Source organism: Clarias gariepinus, chromosome 8, assembly GCF_024256425.1.
Source record: "Clarias gariepinus isolate MV-2021 ecotype Netherlands chromosome 8, CGAR_prim_01v2, whole genome shotgun sequence".
NCBI lineage: Eukaryota > Metazoa > Chordata > Actinopteri > Siluriformes > Clariidae > Clarias > Clarias gariepinus.
The window spans coordinates 21165273-21185990 of NC_071107.1; the positions used below are offsets into that span (position 1 = coordinate 21165273).

General features: G+C 37.1%; 1 protein-coding gene across 2 annotated transcripts; it reads left to right on the forward strand.

Annotated features, from left to right (window-relative positions):
* The first annotated feature begins 305 nt into the window (after positions 1-305).
* ccar1 (cell division cycle and apoptosis regulator 1) lies at positions 306-18833 on the forward strand. Of its 2 annotated transcripts, none has more exons than XM_053502046.1 (26): positions 306-373; positions 2785-2939; positions 3109-3284; positions 3483-3611; positions 4457-4489; positions 6732-6928; positions 7021-7147; positions 7282-7395; positions 8787-8979; positions 9074-9215; positions 9839-9994; positions 10114-10339; positions 10448-10561; positions 10990-11156; positions 11896-12106; positions 13209-13292; positions 13371-13559; positions 13712-13903; positions 14113-14346; positions 15116-15251; positions 15334-15422; positions 15517-15663; positions 16546-16669; positions 16804-16986; positions 18147-18352; positions 18478-18833. In XM_053502046.1, the coding sequence occupies exons 2-26, from the start codon at positions 2828-2830 to the stop codon at positions 18535-18537; spliced, it is 3741 nt and encodes a 1246-aa protein (XP_053358021.1). In that variant the 5' UTR covers positions 306-373; positions 2785-2827; the 3' UTR covers positions 18538-18833. The 2 variants fall into 2 exon arrangements, with proteins under 2 accessions (XP_053358021.1, XP_053358020.1); XM_053502045.1 differs by having other exon boundaries at positions 312-360.
* The last annotated feature ends 1885 nt before the right edge of the window (positions 18834-20718 follow it).

Genomic DNA, 20718 nt, shown 5'->3' on the forward strand with positions numbered 1-20718 from the left:
CCAGGCTGGGCCTTGTGCCCTAAGTCTCGTGAGATAGGCTCAGGCCCCCGTTAGGCTACGCTGAATAAGCGGTATGAGATTGACTTTTAAACCTGTAACTATTTGCTTTTACAAATTAAATTTGAAACACAGTGGGGAAGTTGGCTACTAATTGCGTGAAAATAATACTGTAACCATTTTATCGCTTTTTTTTTTTTTTTTTTTTACATTTACAAGTACCGATATCGGTTCGTAATATTGTATCTGTCATACAAGGCAGCACGAATCAGAGACAAGTCGTTGGCATCTTGACGTCACTCGAACGTTGCGCATGCGCAGTGTTTATTTGCAGCGGTGCTGTATCTCCGTGCACCATCGGCGGTAAGCGGTTACGGTAAATACACTATGCGTACATTTGTGGAATATTTGCTGTGCTTATGAAATTCAATATTATGGACAGCAGACATTGCTTTCTTTCTTGATTTTTATCATTCACAAATCATGAATGGTGATGGGTGTCCATGATTAGCCGCAGGCTAACTTATCCATGCTAATCGCTGGGGCTCAATTAAAGACCAGCTTAACCAAGTGTCCCGCGCGGCGCACTCTGAGCCCAGGGTTACGTTATTGCGTTAAGCTAGCCTGCTGCAGCCGTTGTACAATTTGCTGCTATGTTTTATTTTATTGTGTTATCTTTTATTTTAAAGCCATTGGACAGGGTTGTTGTTGTAGCAGAAACACTAGCCGATACGTATGGCTTGTCACTATGCTTTAGCGCATTTCATTTAGCCCGTGTTAGCTTAGCGCGTATAACTGAAGGGGGTTAGCTAGCTAATTGGCTAAGCCCATTACCTGTTTATATGGTGAAATGTACAACTGTTTCTGCGTTTTCTGCCGCACACACCACCTCAGTGTCTAAACTCCATCTTGTCTTAACCTAACCTTATTAGGTAGTTTATTGTATTTTGTACTTCACAGCAGATGTCCACATTTGTTTGGAATAAAGCGGTAGCTCTGTGGCTAACAGGCTTGCGCGATCTAAACACGAAGAGAATGTCGCGATATTTCATGTAGTTGCGTTATATTTAGACGCACTGCTTGTACTTGTTTGTAAAACATAGATAGATAGATAGATAGATAGATGTATTTTCAGTTATTTTTTCCAGATTGTAAAAACACAAGCACTGCTTGGCTAGAGGAATCAGTTTCGTACTGTAGGCTTCTGCGATATTATTGTTACAAAGGCCAAAAATTAAATATTGATTAGCTAACACCTCATCTCAGTATAGCACCGCAAGACAAATCGCAAATTGCCCTGGTTCTCAAAGTAGTATCTGAGGTTTAGTTACGAGGACTGTGTTTATTTTTTTTTCTTATAAAATTTACTGCAATAATGATTGCAATTTTATTGTTATAAGTGTGATTGAACTAGTCTAATGCAGTCTACAGTAATGTCTAGGGGTGCTTTGGTCAGCTTTTTTGTGGCTGATCACTAATCACCTAAATTAGCCCGAACTCTCAAAGTGAATTAGTTAGGAAATAAAAATAAATGTAGAAATAAACACGGACACCAGTCACGTATTTGCAAAGCCAACCTTGGCTACTTATTAGTAAGGCAGCAAGGGCAGAAATTTCTTTATAAATACAGATTTTCTGTATTTTTAAGAGATTTCTGTATATATATATATATATATATATATATATATATATATATATATATATATATATACAGATTTCTGTATTTTTATCATACTTTAGGTTAATATTTTTTAACCAGAATATATGCAGCTATTCTGAATAGTCTCTTGCTGTCAGCTTGAATGCATAGAGCAGTGAGGTAAATCTGGACTGGTTCAGCTATTTTTTTACTATTTATTTCTCTTCATCATTATTTTTGTGTTAATGGTTTTAGCCTTTCTAGCCTCTGCAGAGTAAGCCTTGAGCTTTTGAGACTGTCGACTTATATATTTTGCATTATCACAATGGTATTAGTTTTTTTTAAAGCCAGTTGAGAGACAAGCGATCTGTCAAAATTAAGTGATTATCGGCCTATTATCACCCTTAATAATGTCTGCCTCAATCCAATAATTATTTTTAATAAAACTATGTCCTGTGACTCGGATGTTTAGAAATATAGAGCGGCCTGGCTTTGATATATAGAAAAAAAACAAGATGTCCAAAAAGTCTCCATATATAGTTGATGGTTGGATCAGCCTCTGAATAGCCTCTGAGATCTTTGGATCTACAATGCACTTGATTTTTAGCTGGGAAGGCTTATAAAAGCAGTAGGGATTAGAATCACCTGGGGCCACTCAATATGATGATATCACAATACTTAGACTAGATCTTATTGTGATTTTATAATTATGATGATTTTATAAATAATTTCAATTTAATGCAGATTTTTACAGAATTTTAAATAAACCTATTCACTCCTACCACACAGGATGCTGTGCTGCCTGCCAGTCAATTTGACTGATTTGCCATTTGAATTCAATTTCATGAGACAACTCCATGTGAGTTTACAAAAAATGGCAGTTATATAGGTGATGTTTTGTTAAAAAAAAAGTTAGCTTTTATCATACATAGGCATATACTATGCCTGTGTATAGAGACTTTTGGGACACCCTGTACTATTGTGCGTATTTACATAAGACCAATATGTGAACAGTTGCATAATGCACATAATAAATGTGTACAGGGAGATGGTCTGTGTTGTTTTTAATAGCTAAGGGGGTTGCAAAAAGTTTGAAACCATCTGGCCTGTGTGGCTGGTTTTTGTAAGTGAGCTCACCATTTCCACAGGACATAATTTGCTGCTGGTGCATCAACATCGTAAGCCATCCTCATGGCTCAGTTCGGGGGGCAGAAGAACCCTCCATGGGCGGCCCAGTTTGCTGCAACCGCGGTGTCTCAGCCAGGGCATTCTGCACAGTCACTTGACTTGAACAGTTTACACTGTGAGTAATATAAATGACAAATACTTCATTTTGTTTTTTTTTATTATTTTTGCTGGTAATCTCTTTGCATTTTCAAACTTATTGTTTGGTGTTTACTGCAGTGATTTGTGTAAACAGTGTTTGGTGCTGGAACATTGCATGTAACTTTTTTGTGTCATTTCTGCTCCAGCTTTAGGTGTTCAGCAGCCGTCTCTTTTAGGAGCTTCCCCCTCCATGTACTCCCAACAGTCAGCCTTGGCTGCAGCGTCCCTCAACACACAGTCTGCTGCCAATTACCAGATTTCCCAGCAGACCGCAGCCCTCCAACAGCAGGCAGCCGCAGCTGCCGCAGCTGCACTACAACAGGTGAGTTGGTGTGATGTTGTACAATAGTTGCGTTAATAGTTCTGGTATTTAGGCATCTAAGCTCACATTGAGAAATTGCATTCCAACATTTCCTCCCCAAGCGTTGCCTAGCTCAGCGTTGCCTAGCTCAGCATAGCTGTAACTCTATTCACAGCTGCGGTAAATAAACTCGACACTCTGCTGTGTGTTTAATTTTAGTCTCAGATTAATTCAGCCCTGCAGCAGTACCAGCAGCAGCAGCAGCAGCAACAGCAGCAGCAGCAGCCACCGCAAGCTCCCCCACCACAGCCACCACCTCAGCAGACACTTTACAATGTCCCACATCAGGTACTCATCCAATTGTCTTTTTGATAAAAAGAGCTTAATTAGCCATATACATATATATGTGGCATGAGAGCATGTAGAAACTAATCTGCATTCAGTAAATTTTATTACACAATGAAATTTATTACACATAAAAATAATATTGTCCTGGTAGCAAAAACTGATAATTTTTATGATTGTGCGCATCTTAATATAAAAAAAAAACATCCAATTGCTGTATTATTTAGCAATTTGACATCATCTCAGTGCAACACTTAATGGTTTTTGGGTGCATCTTACATATGGACAAGACTTATTTGTCTCTCAAGTAATTATCTGAATAAACCAGGAACTAACCTTTATTACTAAAAGGTTTCACAACAGAGGGCTTATCAGCTTTCCACAAGTAGGGTGAAAAAAATATCCATATGCATAGCTTTTTGCTGTTAACTGGTGTTGAGAACCTGCAGTTGCTGGTTTTAGCCTGAAAGAAACAAAAACATAAACACATAAGTCATCTAAAAAAAAATTTAGATTTAGAAAAGTTAGATTAATTAATTGTAATCACTTATATATGTTAATATAAAAATGTGTTTGTAATGTGATTTGTAAAGGTTGATTTGGACAAAAATTTGACTGCTGGATTTACAAGCAGTTGGTCCAATAGTACAGCCATGGTGATAATTTTGTGATCTTGTAGAACATTTTAGATTTTATTAGACACAGGGTCATGTACTGCTTCAACTTTGGCATTGAATGATGTGATGTTTTTTTAAGCCTCTTAAATAGTTTTTCTTGTTACCTTTTAATCTCTGATGTTTTATTATTCAATTATTTTTATGTCTTTTCTTTATTATTGTTGTTGACAGCTTCCACAGCCTCAGCCTGCTCTGCTTTCACAGGTAATTCTCTTTTTTGAAGCCTTTTAAAATTCATTATGCATATACAATATGCAATACATTATATCGGAACAAATTATATAGTATACAATGCCATATAAAAAAATTATAGGCAGCTTTATAAAAACCCACTATGTACCAAAAGCCACTGTATAGCTTGATTTAGTCAGTGTGAAATAAAACTTAATAATTTCTAACTGATAGAAAATCTTTCTTAAACCTTATTTATCTCATTAAAATTCACTAACTACTGATTAAATATGGCATTGTAGATAATGTCGTTATACTCCTGTAGTTTTTGTTATAAAACCTATACACCTACTTATTATCTAATTAGACAGTCATGTGGCAGCAGTGCCATGTAAAAACCCGCCGAGATATGGTTCAGGAGCTTTGGGTAATGCTTACTTTAACCATCAGAATGGGGAAGATGACATCTCTGTTGTTTTAGCATGATTGTTGTTGCCAGATAGGCTTGTTTGCGTATTTCTTTTATCTCCTAAATACCTGGTATTTTCTTGCTCAAGTCTCTAGATTACTCAAGATTTTCTTTTGTGCAGTAAAGCAAAACCATACAGTGTATGACAATTTTGCAGACAAAATTCTTGTTGCGAGGTCGATGGTGAATGGTCAGTCTGGTTTAAGGAGAAAAATCTTTGAATGTACTTGTTCCAAGAAAAAATTTTCCACACCTTTACCCCACCTAAGCAGAAATTGAGATTCATTAGATAGCCACAGCCTATTTGAGTATCATTTGCATGCATATGTCGACACAATTAAACATCATCTAATGGCTATTTCCAGCATAATAATGAATTATATCACAAAGCACAAGTCTTCTCAAATTGGTTTCATGTGTAAGGCAATGAGTTCATGATCCTCAGTGGCCTACCAGTCACTGGATATGAAGCCAGTAGAACATCTTTGGGTTGTGGTAGAACAGGAGAATCACAGAATAACAATGCAACTGAAAAATCTATAAGAATTACAGTCATGTCAATATGGACCAAAATATCATATAAAGATTTTTTTATGAAGATATTTTTTTTGCAAATATTTTTTTTTGAAAAAAGAAAACAATACAGTACTTGCATTTACATATTAAATAAAATACAATTAACCTTTCTTCATTTTCCCAAATATATATATATATATATATATATATATATATATATATATATATATATATATATATATATATATAATTTAAAAAAACAACTAAACAAAGAACACCCCTGTCCCACACAACCATCAAACATATTGCATAAATATAACAGTAACAGGTATAGATTTCATCAGGCAATACCTCTTGACTGGTAAAATGAAGATAAATGGTTGCCAATTGTGGACCAATTTAGCTGTACATCCTTTCAGCGTATATTTAATTTTTTCAAGTTTAAAAAAAGAACATGACATCTTTAAGCCACTGGGAGATAGTAGGACTTCTCCCAGTATTAGGAGATATTAAGCAGACCTCCAATGCAACAGTATTACACATCTCACTAATAAGGATGTGAAAGCTATGATATCTTTTTGTGTAGAATTAAGTGTAAGTAAGCGATCAGGAATCGCAATCCGAGGACAAGGATGGAGAAAAAGAAACTTTTTAACATATTATGGAATCGGTGTCAATTAATTGAAGCTGTTTTAAAAGCAAAGGAAAGCAGAAAGAAAAATCAAGAAGACAAACAGGTTGTTTTGATTAGTCGAGTGCATATTTTTAAAAAGTATTTACGAATAACTTTAACTGTAGATACTTATGAATTGCTGCAAGGGTGCACAAGAATAAGAGAGTTAGAGTATGCAATATGCATGCAGGTTTTTTATTTATTTACTTTTTAAATAGTGGACTATTAGCCATAATGGACTTGAGCCCACTTTATACATTTCTTTTCCAAGGGCAATTAGGGTACCCGCTTAGTTTGGTTATTTTACAACAGTCAATTGAAAACTGATTTCTGTAATTTCAACAGATTTTTACAATTTGGCTGCCTGAGCAACATTTGGCCTTATCTATGTTTTAAATAATTTTATTCTAATGCATTAAGTGTCATCATGCTGACCACAATTAAGATTTCCATGTTGGTTTTATTTGTGTGTTTTAAGAGTTTTAAAGGTTTAAATATGCTTTGAAAGTTGTTGAGCAGCATCATAAAAAAAATCCCTTGCTATTGCATTTGACCTGCGAAAATAATATTTCTGTATGGTTTTCTGTAATTTAAGAAATCTGTTTTTTGTTCCCCAGCCCCCTGTCGCTTTGCCAACCAGTATGAGTCTGTCGAATCCACAGCAGACAGCACAAATCACAGTATCATACCCGACTCCTCGCTCAAGTCATCAGCAGCAGACTCAGCCACAAAAACAGCGAGTCTTCACTGGGGTTGTCAACAAGTTGCATGATACGTTCGGTTTTGTGGATGAAGATGTGTTCTTTCAGCTCAGGTAAGACATGATGGGACTACTGTAAAACGCTTTTAAACAGCGGAGATTTATAAAAGAAAAATTTAGCAACACATGTTCTACTTTGTCTGTAGTGCTGTAAAGGGAAAAACACCCCAAGTGGGTGACCGCGTTCTGGTGGAGGCTGTCTATAACCCCAACATGCCCTTCAAATGGAATGCCCAGCGCATACAGACTTTACCTCAGTTACCCAACCAAACGGTGAGCAAAACTAGTTTGCCAAACTCATCCTCCACCAGAAGTCTAAGTAACCAAGCAAAATAACTGATTCTACATTGCTTTCTTTAGCTGTCCTTGCCGTGATGTTGATTACTGTGCTTTTAATCCCCATATAGCACCAGGCGGCCCAGTCCTTACCTCAAGTTTCCCCACAGCTGTCCAGCTTTTACTCTGAGGCAGGAGTACAACGCTACACTGACATACACACGGCGGTGGATTCAAGACAAAATGTAACCTTTTGTCTTTTGAAGCGTTCCTTTTTATCTTCTGTCCCTAAAGGTGCATTCATTTCATTTAGCAATTATGGCAAATTGGTTTTAAAATATGGTTTTAATTTTTCAGGTTGTAAAATAAATACACGTCTACGTAGTACTACTAACACAACCAAACAAGCAACCTCATAGCTAAAGGTTACACTTAGCAACATAGCTAAAGGTAGTTAAAAGTATAAATGCTGTATTTTATTTGCTGGTTATAAGATTTTGGAATCTAATGTGCTCTTCTCCACCATGCAGATTAGATAGACTGCTGCTTCAAACTGGGTGAAAATTCAGGGTTGTGTTTTAATGAATACGATGTGAAGAACCAAAACATTTTTCCTGTAACAACAGCAAGTTTCCTAAGCCTGCTTTATGCTCAGTTTTTCTCAGGTAGGATCCACAGAGACCCTGACCCTACAGATGAATAGCCTGTCATTTTCAAGAAATTACTTTGTGAAATAGCACTTAGCATCCTTATTACAAACCGTAATTAAATTTTCTTAATAGCCATTTAGGCATTAAATTATTGCATTAGCATCCAGGTAAGATGAGATGTACAGCTCCATTGTTTTAATTACCTTAATTCTTTCATGGCATAAATTAACTGAAATACTGCTTCTTTTCCTCCGTTATACAGGTGTTAGTTGCAGTTCTTTGCTGCCATTCCTTTGCACTCAAGATGTGTCTAAAATGTCCCTGCTTCTGCTATAGTTAAGAGCTGCGTGTTTGTGTTACGTGTCAGTTTTATTTTTATATATTTTTTTAACTACCCATAGTGTGTTTTTGGCCAAACAGTCTTTAGATGTTAGGGTTTGAATGATTTTTGTTTTTTGGTACATGAAGCTCTTATTGGATGTTTGCACTATATTAGTTTAATAGTAATGGATTAAAATAAGCATAGAGTAGCTGAAGTCTATATTGGTCAATGTAACTAACTAATTGTTTTAAAATGTAATATTCAGGATGCTGCTACATGTCCTAGTTCTGACCAGTCAAGCATGATCTCCTGCAGTCTTTCCCAAAAGACACTGTAAATAATTTGCTAGAAATATTTTTAATGCTGTCCTTACCATTTAATCTGACCTCTGGACCTGAATGATCATAAATGACTGCATGCTTATATTTAATTTCAGTCATTGAACTTTGTTTTTAAGCAATGGCCAAACACGATACATTAGTGTCTATATATTTTTTTTAACTAATTCTCTTTGCATGTTTCTTTATTGTAGGGTTCGTTGTTTCTTATTATTATGGGGTTTTGTGTTTTAACAAGCCAGCACCATAGCCAACAGGCTAGTCCCGAACTGATTGTTGTAATCTCTTGGCTCATTTGATGCTTACTTGTGTACTGCATGTTTCAGAGCCAGCCTTCTGCTCCCAACATGATGAAGCCAGGCCCATCAATGATTCAGTCTCTACCTCCACCCACCACATTCAGCGTGCCAGCACAGGGCCCCCCTCCCTCGTTACTTCAGGCTCAGCTTTCAGCAGCCTCTCTTGCTCCATTGCTCCAGAATCCTCCTCAGCCTCTCCTTCCTCAACCACCTCCAAAAGGTTCGGCAACTTAAGCGAGCTTTCCAACAATTTATGAGTTTGTGCTGTATGACAGAGTAGTCTGTATTAGCTGATTCTTTTGCTTGTCCTGTAGAGTCAGTCTTTTCGGGGGGGCTACTTCAGCCTCCTGTGAGGATGATGCCCCAGCCTCAGCCTGTGAGACGCATAGATCCCTCTCCTCGCTTCCCCAGCCGCAGCGATCGACCAGAACTCATTCTGAGGAAAGAAGACCGAAGGTCAATATCTATGTATTTGCTTGTAAATGTACTAATTATACATTATGTAGGTAATTCTTAATGCCCTTTTACATGTAGCAATAAGATAAAGCAAGAGGACAGCTAAAGAATCGTTAATATTTTATTTTAAAGAATTTATTTAAAGCCCATTTGGAGATGTTCTATAATCATAAGTTGTCTTATGTACACATGAAGGCTATAAAGCTGTATTTTCCACACTTGGTACTCTGCAGATTTGTTGAGACATGTAAGACCACTAAGGCTACAATTGACTTGAGTCCTTTGACTGCCTTTTTAGGGAGAACATTTTAAAGCAGTATTTTATTATTTTATATTTGCACAGATAAAGGCAACTCAGGCTAAAGACTTTCGGGCAGGGTTCAGTTCCATAGATGGCATTTGCATAACATTTATTTTTTCTTTCTTTAACCCTCTAGCTGTAAATTTGGGAGTCTGTTCATGATTAAAAGACAGCAGTAGCATTCCTAGAAACATCAGTTAATTGAATCGTTGGTTAATTATAATTGTAAATAAAATGATTGATTAATTGTAATTGCTTTTTGGTCCAGTTTTGAATCCTCTCATCTTTCGTGTGTGCCATTTAATTGATTATTTGCTTGCAGTCGGGAGAGAGACCGAGAGCGGAGGAGATCCAGAGAGCGCTCCCCAACCAGAAAGCGTTCAAGGGACCGGTCACCTCGAAGAGAGCGTTCTCCTAGACGTCCACGCAGAGTTGTACCTCGATATACTGTACAGTTCTCCAAGTTTTCCCTGGATGGGTAAGTGTTTTGGTGTTACTGTGTAAATTTCCTGTTTACTCTTAAACAGTACTTTAACATAAATACAAAAAACCTATTTCTATTATAGTTGCATGTGTGTGTCTGTGCTCTTTTTGCAGATATAACTGTGACATGATGGAGCTTCGACGAAGGTATCAAAGTCTTTACATCCCAAGCGACTTTTTTGATGCCATATTCACCTGGGTGGATGCCTTCCCCTTATCACGACCATTTACTTTTGGAAAAACCTGTAACTTCCATATCATGCATAAAGAAGTGGACTCTTTAGTAAAGAATACAGCTGTACTGGACCCTCCTGATGCCAATCATACCTACAGTGCGAAGGTGTGAGGGCACATACCTTTTTTTCTGAGTATTTTTTTTTTTCCATAGCATGTTTCCCGTATCATTTTTTTTGTGCATGAATGTCACTTAATGTTACTTGTGGTGTAGGTGATGCTGCTTGCAAATCCCAGTCTCGACGAATTATATCACAAGTCTTGTGCCTTGGCTGACGATCCGCAAGAGCTGAGGGACTCTTTTCAGCACCCAGCCCGCCTCATTAAGGTAAAGCCAGACTTTACATAGTTAACATTTTAATTAACTACAAACTGCAGCCAGCTTAGAGTTAAGTAATTAGTATACGGGTTATTAGTGCCAGTACTGCAGTATCTTACAGGACAACTGCCTCAACTAATATTTTTGTATTAACAAATGTTTCACTAAGGCTATCTAGTTATTCAATAGCCATCAAAGTGATTGTTGTTGTTGTTTTTTCTTCTGCTTCTGTACAATCTAAATGTCAAATGTCTGTTCTGTTTTTTATACAACAATGCTGAGTTTTTCTGTCATTGCTGTTACTGAGAATTGGGTAAACTGATGCCCATGACTTAAATGCTTTAATGCCTTAATTGCTGAATGCTTTAATATCTCTTCAGCACACTAATTTGTATAGCGCTTTTTTTTTTTTACCCCCTTAACTTGTTTCTTCTTAGTTCTTGGTTGGGATGAGGGGCAAAGATGAGGCTATGGCGATTGGTGGCCACTGGTCTCCATCCCTGGATGGAGCCGACCCAGAGAATGATGCCTCAGTCCTTATAAAAACAGCAATACGTTGTTGTAAGGCTCTGACAGGCATTGATCTGAGTTTGTGTACCCAGTGGTAAGTACAACTCTCTTACAAAGTTTTTCTCATTTTGTCTCATTTTTGTGTGTGCATTTGTCAGTACTAGTCCTGAGTAAAGCTAAAATGCTAACTAAAAACATCAGCAGTCTGTGACTCACTGCATGGTTTGACAAAGCTCTGATGTGTCAGGGGCTTATTTGTTTACTTAACTGTAATTTATTTTTTTGCTCCTTTATCTTTACTTTGCAATGTCCTTTTTGCTAATGTGTGTAACAGTCATGCCTCTATGTGGTTGAATGCACTTAATCTGTTGTTAGAAAAGCAGAGCCAAAGGAGGAGTCGCCACCATTACATTCTGTTTTATATGACATTTGACATGTTAAATATCTTATATATTTAACTTGCTTTCACTGTGTCTTTGAATATATGTCTTCCTCTCACAACCCTGTGGTTTATGAGCTATCTCTCACGAGCATCCAGTTCAGACTCTCAGTTTCTATGGGGAGGGGTCTGGCAGGAGGGCAGGCGAAAAATGTCAGATTTGTTGTTCGTTTTTGTTTATTCTGTCTGTCAATTTTCCCAGTACATGGCTGCTGTTCATCGTGAGAACCTACTGTGGAGATCTGCAGATTTATTTTCATGTCCTGTTCTTGGGTCATTTACCACAAAGTGGGCAGTGGGAATGGAGCTGTGTGTGTTTGGAAGTGTGTTGGGGTTAGGCCTTTTGATGTCTGACAGAATGTTTCTTTCCAATGCACTTCTTCCTTTGCGGCAGGTATCGTTTTGCAGAGATTCGCTATCACCGCCCTGAGGAGACTCACAAAGGGCGGACAGTTCCCGCACATGTGGAGACAGTGGTTTTATTTCTCCCGGATGTTTGGCATTGTCTTCCTACCCGCTCAGAGTGGGAAGGGCTGTCCCGTGGACTCAAGGAGCAGCTGGCAGAGAAACTCTTGGCTGAACGGAAGGAGGCTGATGGAGAACAGGCACTGAATGCTAATCCTTTTCTTTTTATTTCCGCTTCTCACAGGCACAGGAATAGACAGACAAACACTCAAATACACAAAAAACAAGTACAGGCATAATACAAAAGCCCCTTATACTGTCCCTGTGTGTCCATCCTTTTTCCTTGACCCCATCCCCTCCTGCTACCTCTACTTGCTCTCCCCCAGCTCTGCCCTCGCCACCACACCCCACCCCACCCAGCCTGCAGTCACACAGAGTGGAACAGATTAGGACATACTTTAATGAGACTGCTTCAACTGGTAAAACAGATTCTAGCTCTGCCTGTTCATAAATTGAATATAAAAAAAACTATCATATTTTATTTAGCACAAACATAATGTTTAAATTCCACTTTTTGCTTGTGTGGTCTGTATATCATTTTAATTGGAAATTGTTGACATGGAATGGCATGCTGGAATCTGGAGAGCCAGTTGTGATAAAATGTGTTTTATAGAATGTTTTGTTATCATTAATTTTATATTTTAAATCAATATCTGATGAAAATTTCTTAGTTTTTGTTTCTTGTCTGTCCTCATTTCTATTTATTTATTTATTTATTTATTTATTTATTTATTTTTATTATATACCTGGAATTGGACTGTACCTAGACTTGTTTACTTGAATTCTCTATGGAGTTTGGTTGATCCAGGGACAGTCCTCCATGACTAAATGTTAAAAATGAGGAAAAAAAACGGCATAAAAATTTAAGTTGCAATTTAAAGTTATAGGGAATTCTTATACACACCAAGTTGAAGACCATCTCTGAGTGCTTCTGTCTCATTTCTTGGACCCACTGTCATTGATTATCTTTTTGTATTCCACAGAACTGGCATTGATTGGCCGATGGGTGGGGTTTGGATCGGTTATAAAAGCTAGAGAGCTCCCATGTATACTAGAATTTGACGCATTTGGTTTGTTTTTTGTTTGTTTGTTTTTGTTTTCAAAATCCACACCTCAGTTGGAGGAGAGAATGAGGGAATATTTTGACCTTGCTTTTTGCACGGATCACCTTTTATTTCAAAGATGAAAACCATTTCAGAGTTGCCGTTTAACTTTTTATTCATCTGTTTTACATTGGTGTAGGAGGAAGAGGACAAAGATGAAGACGATTTAAAAGAGGTCACTACTCCCACTCACTGGTCTAAACTCGATCCAAAGTCTATGAAGGTAAAGTGGTGGTTAATCATGTTGGCCCCATTTGCTGTTGCGCAGCTCCTTTATTTGTATGTGTGAATCTATGTTTAGGTGAACGATCTGCGTAAGGAACTAGAGAACCGATCTCTGAGCTCCAAAGGACTGAAATCCCAGTTAATAGCTCGGCTCACTAAGCAGCTGAAGGTGGAAGAGCAAGTGGAGGAGTCTAAAGAGCCTGAGAAGGTTGAGCCTACCAGTGTGGAGGAGGAGGAGCCTTGTAGAACGGAAGAGGATCGTGAGGTGAAGGATTAATTTCACTTATATCCTGAAGATATGTACTCAATGTGTTTGTGGTTTGTGCTTTCAGATAGAACCCATATAGTAGGAAGTATTTGTCTCTGTGTTTATTTGTAAAATCTGAAGTTGAAATTTAAAGTTTGTTTGACTTTTAGGAGGAAGAACGTAAGCGACTAGAGGAGTTGGAGAGGCAGCGAAGAGAAAGGCGTTATGTTCTCCCAGACGAACCCACAATCATTGTTCACCCCAACTGGGCAGCCAAGAATGGCAAGTTTGACTGCAGCATCATGTCTCTGAGTGTGCTGTTGGACTACAGGCTGGAGGACAATAAAGAGCATTCCTTTGAGGTTTGGAAACCTGATGCACATTTTAAGAACTTCATCATGATTTGTTCAAAAGTCAGTCATGTTAATGTAACATCTCATCGTTTATTTATTTTTTTGAGTGGTGCACATTAATGCAGTACTTTGTTTTCTGTATTAAATGCTGATAACATATAAACTATTAATAAATCTTAAATGTCCTCTTATTGATAAGTTTTCCATCTAATTTCTAGGTCTCATTGTTTGCTGAACTTTTCAATGAAATGCTTCAACGAGATTTTGGCTATCGGATCTACAGAGCTCTTAACGCCCTCCCGAGTAAGGATGAGAAAAAAGAAAAGAAAGATAAGGGAAAGAAAGATACAGATAGAAAAGAGTTGGACCGGAGAGATACGAAGAAGGAAAAAGAGGATGATAATGCTGAGCCAGTCTCAAAAAGACCAAGAGAGGAAGAAGATAAGAAGAGGGTAAGTGGGAGTTTCATGCTTCCCTGTGTGCTAGTATTTACATCAGTTTAAAATTGCACTTAGTCAATTCCTGGTTATAAAATGATTGCCTGCAAATTTCAGTTCCCTTATTCACCAAGTTTCTTTTGTGAGTGTTTGTGTGGTAAAGCATTTGTGTAAATTAAAGATAATCTTCAACACCCTACAAATAGCTGCTCAATTGGTAGTTAATCCAGTTAATATTATCAGTAATTCAGTAACCAGTAAATATAATAAGTATAGTAATGTAAACACTAATAGTAAAATTGTAAATCAGTTATTAGACATACTATATCATTATTAGGTTACTTGAGTAATGGGTGCATTTGTGTAAAAGAGGCACCATAAAGTCCTGACGTGGGTGCAGAGTCTCTCTCTTTTTGAGGTTACTGCATAATTTTACATTTTAAAATACCCCATAGTTTTTAGTAATGTGGCTTGGTTTTATTTGTTTTATTATTTTTTTCGAAATGAAGGTTTGTTTTTGTTTTCTTGTTTCCTGCAACATAAATGTTCAATAATAATATGACACAATATTTAATATTTTAATTCCATTTGAATTACATTTAAATAAAGTCTGACCCGGTCATGTTCTTAAAATTAAAACAGTTCACATATCTGCCTTTGTTACATTAGGAAGTGGCTCAGTTATGTACCTGGTTTCAATTACCACTGCTCTCCAGTGAGAACACGGGCCCTATAGATTTCCATAAAAAAAAACATGCAAACACTCTTTCCTTATGTTTAACAGGATGATGACAAAGAGAGGACTTTGAAGAAAGAGGAATCCAAAGATGATGATGATAATGAAGATGAAAGCAGCAATAATAATGCTGATGAGTATGATCCTATGGAGGCTGAGGATGCTGATGACTATGATGATGAAGGTACATCTTACATACTTGCAAAGGTATGCCTTTTTTTCAATTGTACAACCAAACATCCAAACATTATGGCTATAATTCCCAGATAAAGATGATGACGATTCCAGCGGGAGGGATAGGCGGGATGACCGACGCGATGATAGAAAATCAAGAGAAAGGTCATCTAAAGATAAAGTGAGCTCTTTGTGGTCTTTGGAGGTTTTTTTTTTTAAATCAATGCTTGTTTCCTGCATTTCTAGCTCTAACTAAATGCCTCTGTCTTCTGTAGGAAGACAAAAAAAAGCAGATGGTTACTTATGACAAAGATCTCCTAATGGCTTTTGTATACTTTGACCAAAGTCATTGTGGCTACCTACTGGAGAAGGACATGGAGGAAATTATGTACACACTGGGTTTGCATCTCTCCAGAGCTCAGGTATTATGAATTTATAGCACTTAATTTAAGTATTTTACATCACTTTATAATTAATACACTTCCCGGACCAAAAAAGGTTCACACACTTTTTGCTGGATCACCTTATGACCTATCTTATGCAACATCAAATTTATTTCCATCCATCATGGGTTGATGACAGAAGAATAAAACTACTGCATTAAAGTCTACATCCCAAAGACTTTCAGTGAAGTCAGTCTTCCAGTTAATCTATAAGGTGTCCATTGGGGATGAGGTCGTGGCTCTGTGCAGACCAGTCAGTGGTCGTCTTAATTTTTGTAATTATAAATCGTTCAAAATCCATTGATATGATAAACTGTATAAACATGGTGACAATTCCAGCAATGGGTCACAGTTGGGGTTAAAGAATCAGATAAAATGGGAGGGCTATGTCAGGAAGGCATCCAGGGTAAAAACTTATCCCAAATTTTATGTGAATTGGATGTGAAACAAAGTCACATTTTCCATGTCCATAGGATATGTCTGCCAACATGGGTGAAATAAGAAGCTATGCACTGTATTAGTAAGGGTTAAATGGATTGCTGCCAGCAGAAACATAATATTTACTGCAGTAATTATTCCATCAAAAGGCTCTTGGGTATTTGCTTTTTTTTTTGACAGACATTGTATTTTTAGTATTTTGATTCTGTAGGTGGAAAACATGGTTGTAACTAGCCAGTTGTCCTGAATATACGCTCTTAAGTGATTGCCTATATAAATCCATAACCAAACCTTTTTATTTTGGTCAGCAGTATACTTAAGTTTATTTAAACAGAGGTCTTTATTTGTCTTATAACTGCTTTTAAATAATGTTTGGTTCATTGGTTGTGCTAACATTTTTCTTTTTTTTCTTCTTTTATGTAGGTAAAGAAACTGTTGAGTAAGCCGTTGGTGAAGGAGAGCTGCTTCTACCGAAAGCTAACGGACCGAGCCAAAGATGAACCCAGCTCATTCGGGACAGCTGATTCCCAATTTGAGAACTTCTTGGGTAAGTTAGCATTCGCAACCAAAATAAATTGTTTGGGTTAAAGCAATATCACCTTATAGACGAAGAAAATTAAATATAACTTATTTAAAAGTTAAATTGGTTAATTAACATTGTTTTGTTAATTTGGCATACAGGTAATCGACCTCTGCTGCCCGGTCAGAAGACAAAGCGTGAGACAGAAGACAGTGACTCGGGCAGCCTAATCGTTTACAATGGCGCGATGGTAGACGTGGGCAGCATGCTACAGAAACTGGACAAGAGTGAGAAAGCCAGAGAGGAGATTGAACAGAAACTCATGCAACAGGACACTAAAATGGGTAACACTCATGCACCAAATAGGGTCAATTTTACAGCAAGGGCTAATGTCTAAATTAATATTTCTTTTAATAGATTCCTTCCTATTTTAAGTGTTTTGTTGGCCTACAAATTAGACTAGACTTGTTTGTGCTGAAAGTTTCTCATCAATGTATGACTTGTCCTTGTTTACAAATATAGGATAATGTCTTTTATAAGTAATTGTAAGATTACTATAAAGATTTCTTGCCAGAAATCTTTACAGTGGTCCTGTTTAATGCTATTTATGTATGAACTTTACATTCTTTAGAGGATTTTCATTTTAGTGAAATTTTAATGTGGTAGCTTCTGTTTTACTACATATTGTAATGGCTTGAAAAAGTCCACTGTGGTCAGAGACATACAATGTACGTTTTCACATGTACAAAACGTACTTTGTATGTCTTTGACCACAGTGTTGGTTAATGTTTTACAAGTGCAGTTTCAGTTTTAATTGTCTGGTCAGTTCCCTTCTGTTCTGGGCCACACAAGTGTTTTTTAGTTTTTTGGCCTATTGTTCGTTGATGTTTTGTCAAACCTTTTTTTTTTTTTTTTGTTTAAATTATACAATTTGCTCATCATAACTCTTGAAGATTTTATTTATCCATTCATCATTTTACTTGCATGGTATGGCCTAAAGTGTATGGATATCTGATCATCACCTCCATATGTGCTTGTTGACCGTCCTATTACAAAACCATGGGAATTTATGTTGGGCCTCTTTGTTGTGTTAACAGCCTCCACTTTTTTTGGTAAGAGTTTCCACTTGTTTTTGGAGTCTGGGTATAATGTCATTCAGCTATAAGAGCATTAGTGACTGATGTCAGGTCAAGGGCCCTGGGATGCAGTCAGTGTTCAAGTTAATCTCTAAGGTGTCAATTGGGGTTGAGGTCATGGCTGTGTGCAGACCAGTCAGTGGTCGTCTTAATTTTTGTTAATATAAATCGTTCAAAGACATCCAAGGCCATTGAGTGCTCTCGAAATTCTGGCAATATTTTGTTGAAGAACCACGTATGGGTGTGGTGTCTAAATACTGTAGGTCATGTTGAGCTAATTGAATTTGTTTTGGGCAGTAAAGATTTCTGCTATTGCAGACAGCTGCGATGTTAATACACCGTCTCTGAAGCAGTGCTTTGTATTGCAGAAGAAGATGCAAAACTCATATCAGAAGCAGAGTCGACTAACCGCAGTCTGACGAGAGAACTGGAGCAGGTGAAATCCAATTTGAGAGAGATGGAAAAGAACCTCAGATCGTGTGAACAGCAGAGGACCTGCTACCAGCAGCAGCTTCGGAGCGCCCTGCTAAGCCTCGGCACAGTAATGAAGGACTTGCAGAAGGTTTTACCTGACGTATGTACAACCTCGCACTGAAACCTTTTGATTTAGATATATATATATAATGTGTGTATATGTATGTATGTATATGTATAAATAATGATTTTTCAATGTGTATAACAATATTTTGTCTAACATAGGATGATCATCCGGACGATGGTGACCAGAAAATCCTAACTACTAATGGCTCAGATGACTGAACTACCTTTGTGTGTGTGTTTGTCTGTCCCCAATTAAACATGTTTAAACCTGTAAATAAGCACTAAGCTCATTTATTTAGAAGTTGTTGAGTTTTTTTGTATCATTTTTAAAGGCTGATAAGGTCAAGCTAATTTAGTTTTCTCATCATCATTTTGAAAACTTTCATAAATTGTTCATTAATTTCATTTAGTAAAATTGTCATCTAGTTCTTTTGTGATATTTAAGATATTTAATTCTTGTCCTAATAAGATACGTCATTAATTTCAGAGTTCTAGTGTGTTTTTTTTTTTTTTTGTTTGTTTTGTTTTTTCTTCCCCAGTGCAACTCCATGCCTGGAGTTATTAGTGCTTTGCCTAAGTTTAATTAGCAATAATGATGTTATTTATGTGTACAAAGTATGTAGAACTAAGGAAAAGGTTTATTTCACATTAGGACCCAGGTAGAAGTGTGTATTGGATGCCGAGCCAGGCTCAGGGTTTGATATCTTTTTATTGTACTGATGCCACAGATCACATTTGTTCTGTAATATCTTTGCAAACACTTTTCTAACTTGCTGCTATCCTGGTTTGTTGGTACGCATATATGATTACGCATGCATTTTTGCTTACCCCTGAGTATATTTTGTCATCTTTTGAAATCCTTTGAGGATTGCCCTGTGTGCATGTGTCTTTTTTGGGGGGTATTTCGAAGGGTAATTTTGGCACAAAAGCTCAGTTATGTTTTTGATATAGTGGTTAGTGTAATAAACTTAACTCTTGTTCTGTACACTTAAGAAGAATTCTAAGTACTTAACAGAAAATTCCAGAGTTGTAGTTGGTTTGAATGTGAAGTGATTTTCCCCTTATTTTTTTTTTTTTTCTAGTCAGGTGTCATCTTTTGAAGCTGGCTACAAAGGGTGGGTTATAGGGAGCTTAAAAGAGCCAAACCTGGTAACAATGAGCCCAAAGCAACCAAGTGCATATTATTTTTCTAATCCAGATGTATGATCATGGTTGTTCTGTGTAAAAATAAAATGGTTCATTTTAACATTTTATTAGGCATTATACTGTTCTTGCTGTCATAGCATTCAGTAATTTTATTTATGCATTCATTTTTTTACTTGCTTTAAACGATATTGCCAAAAGTTACATTTTATTTCCACATTAAGAGACAAAAATTAACAATTTCTTAAATTTTAAGGTCACTGCTTAGTCCTATTTAAGCAGTCAAAGAAATGTAATTATGTTTCTTGAGATACATATTTTGAAACAATTAAAACCTTCAGTGGGATTTGAAAAATAAGAGTGATCACAATTACAGAACACGTCCGGATACTTCCCATTTGTTGGTGTTAATTCGGCATCTGGTGCTAATTTCTTTATTCATTCATCTATTTAATTGGCAGCCTATATAAGTTTCCAAATACATTGCAAGATAGTGAGTTGTTCTGAAATGACTGAAACTCTTTGGCAGCAGGTTGTCCAAATAAAGGCCAAAGGGATGATCATTCCAGCCCTAGCAAGAAAAGGTGGACGATCCAAATCTGTGATTTGTGCAATATTGCATCTTTATATTGTCAAAAACCTTATTCGAGTGCCCCAAAAGGATGGTTGTCCAAGAAAGACAAATGCATTCTCATCATACAGTGCCTCGACCATTAAGAGTGAAAACTGGTCCAAAGTTCCCTTTAGTGATGAAAGCAAGTTTAATTTATTTGTGTCTGATGGAAAACACTACGTTCGTTGTCAAACTGGGGAAACACTGAACCCAAACTGTCCTAAGAAGTCAGTGAAAGGTGGAGGGGGATGCTTCATGGTTTGGAGGATGTTTCTGCAGCAGGAGTTGGGCCTCTTATACAGCTAGATAAAAGAGTGAATGCAAATGGTTATCAGACTCTACTTCAACAACATGCGGTTCCTTCTCTGTCCTTCCAATTTTCAATGCCAGACAATGTGCCGTCACACAGCAAAATGGGTAAAGCAGTTCCTTGAAGCTGAAAACATTGAAATAATGAAATGGCCAGCACAGAGTCCTGATCTAAATCCTTGGTGACAAAGTTATGGCCAAGAAACCCTCTACAGTCACCAAACTGTGGAAGAGACTGAAAAAAGAGTGGACCAAAGTCACATCAGAGAAGTGTGAGGGATTAGTGATGTCCCGTGGCCGCAGATGTGCTGAAGTCATTCAGAGCAAGGGCCTGT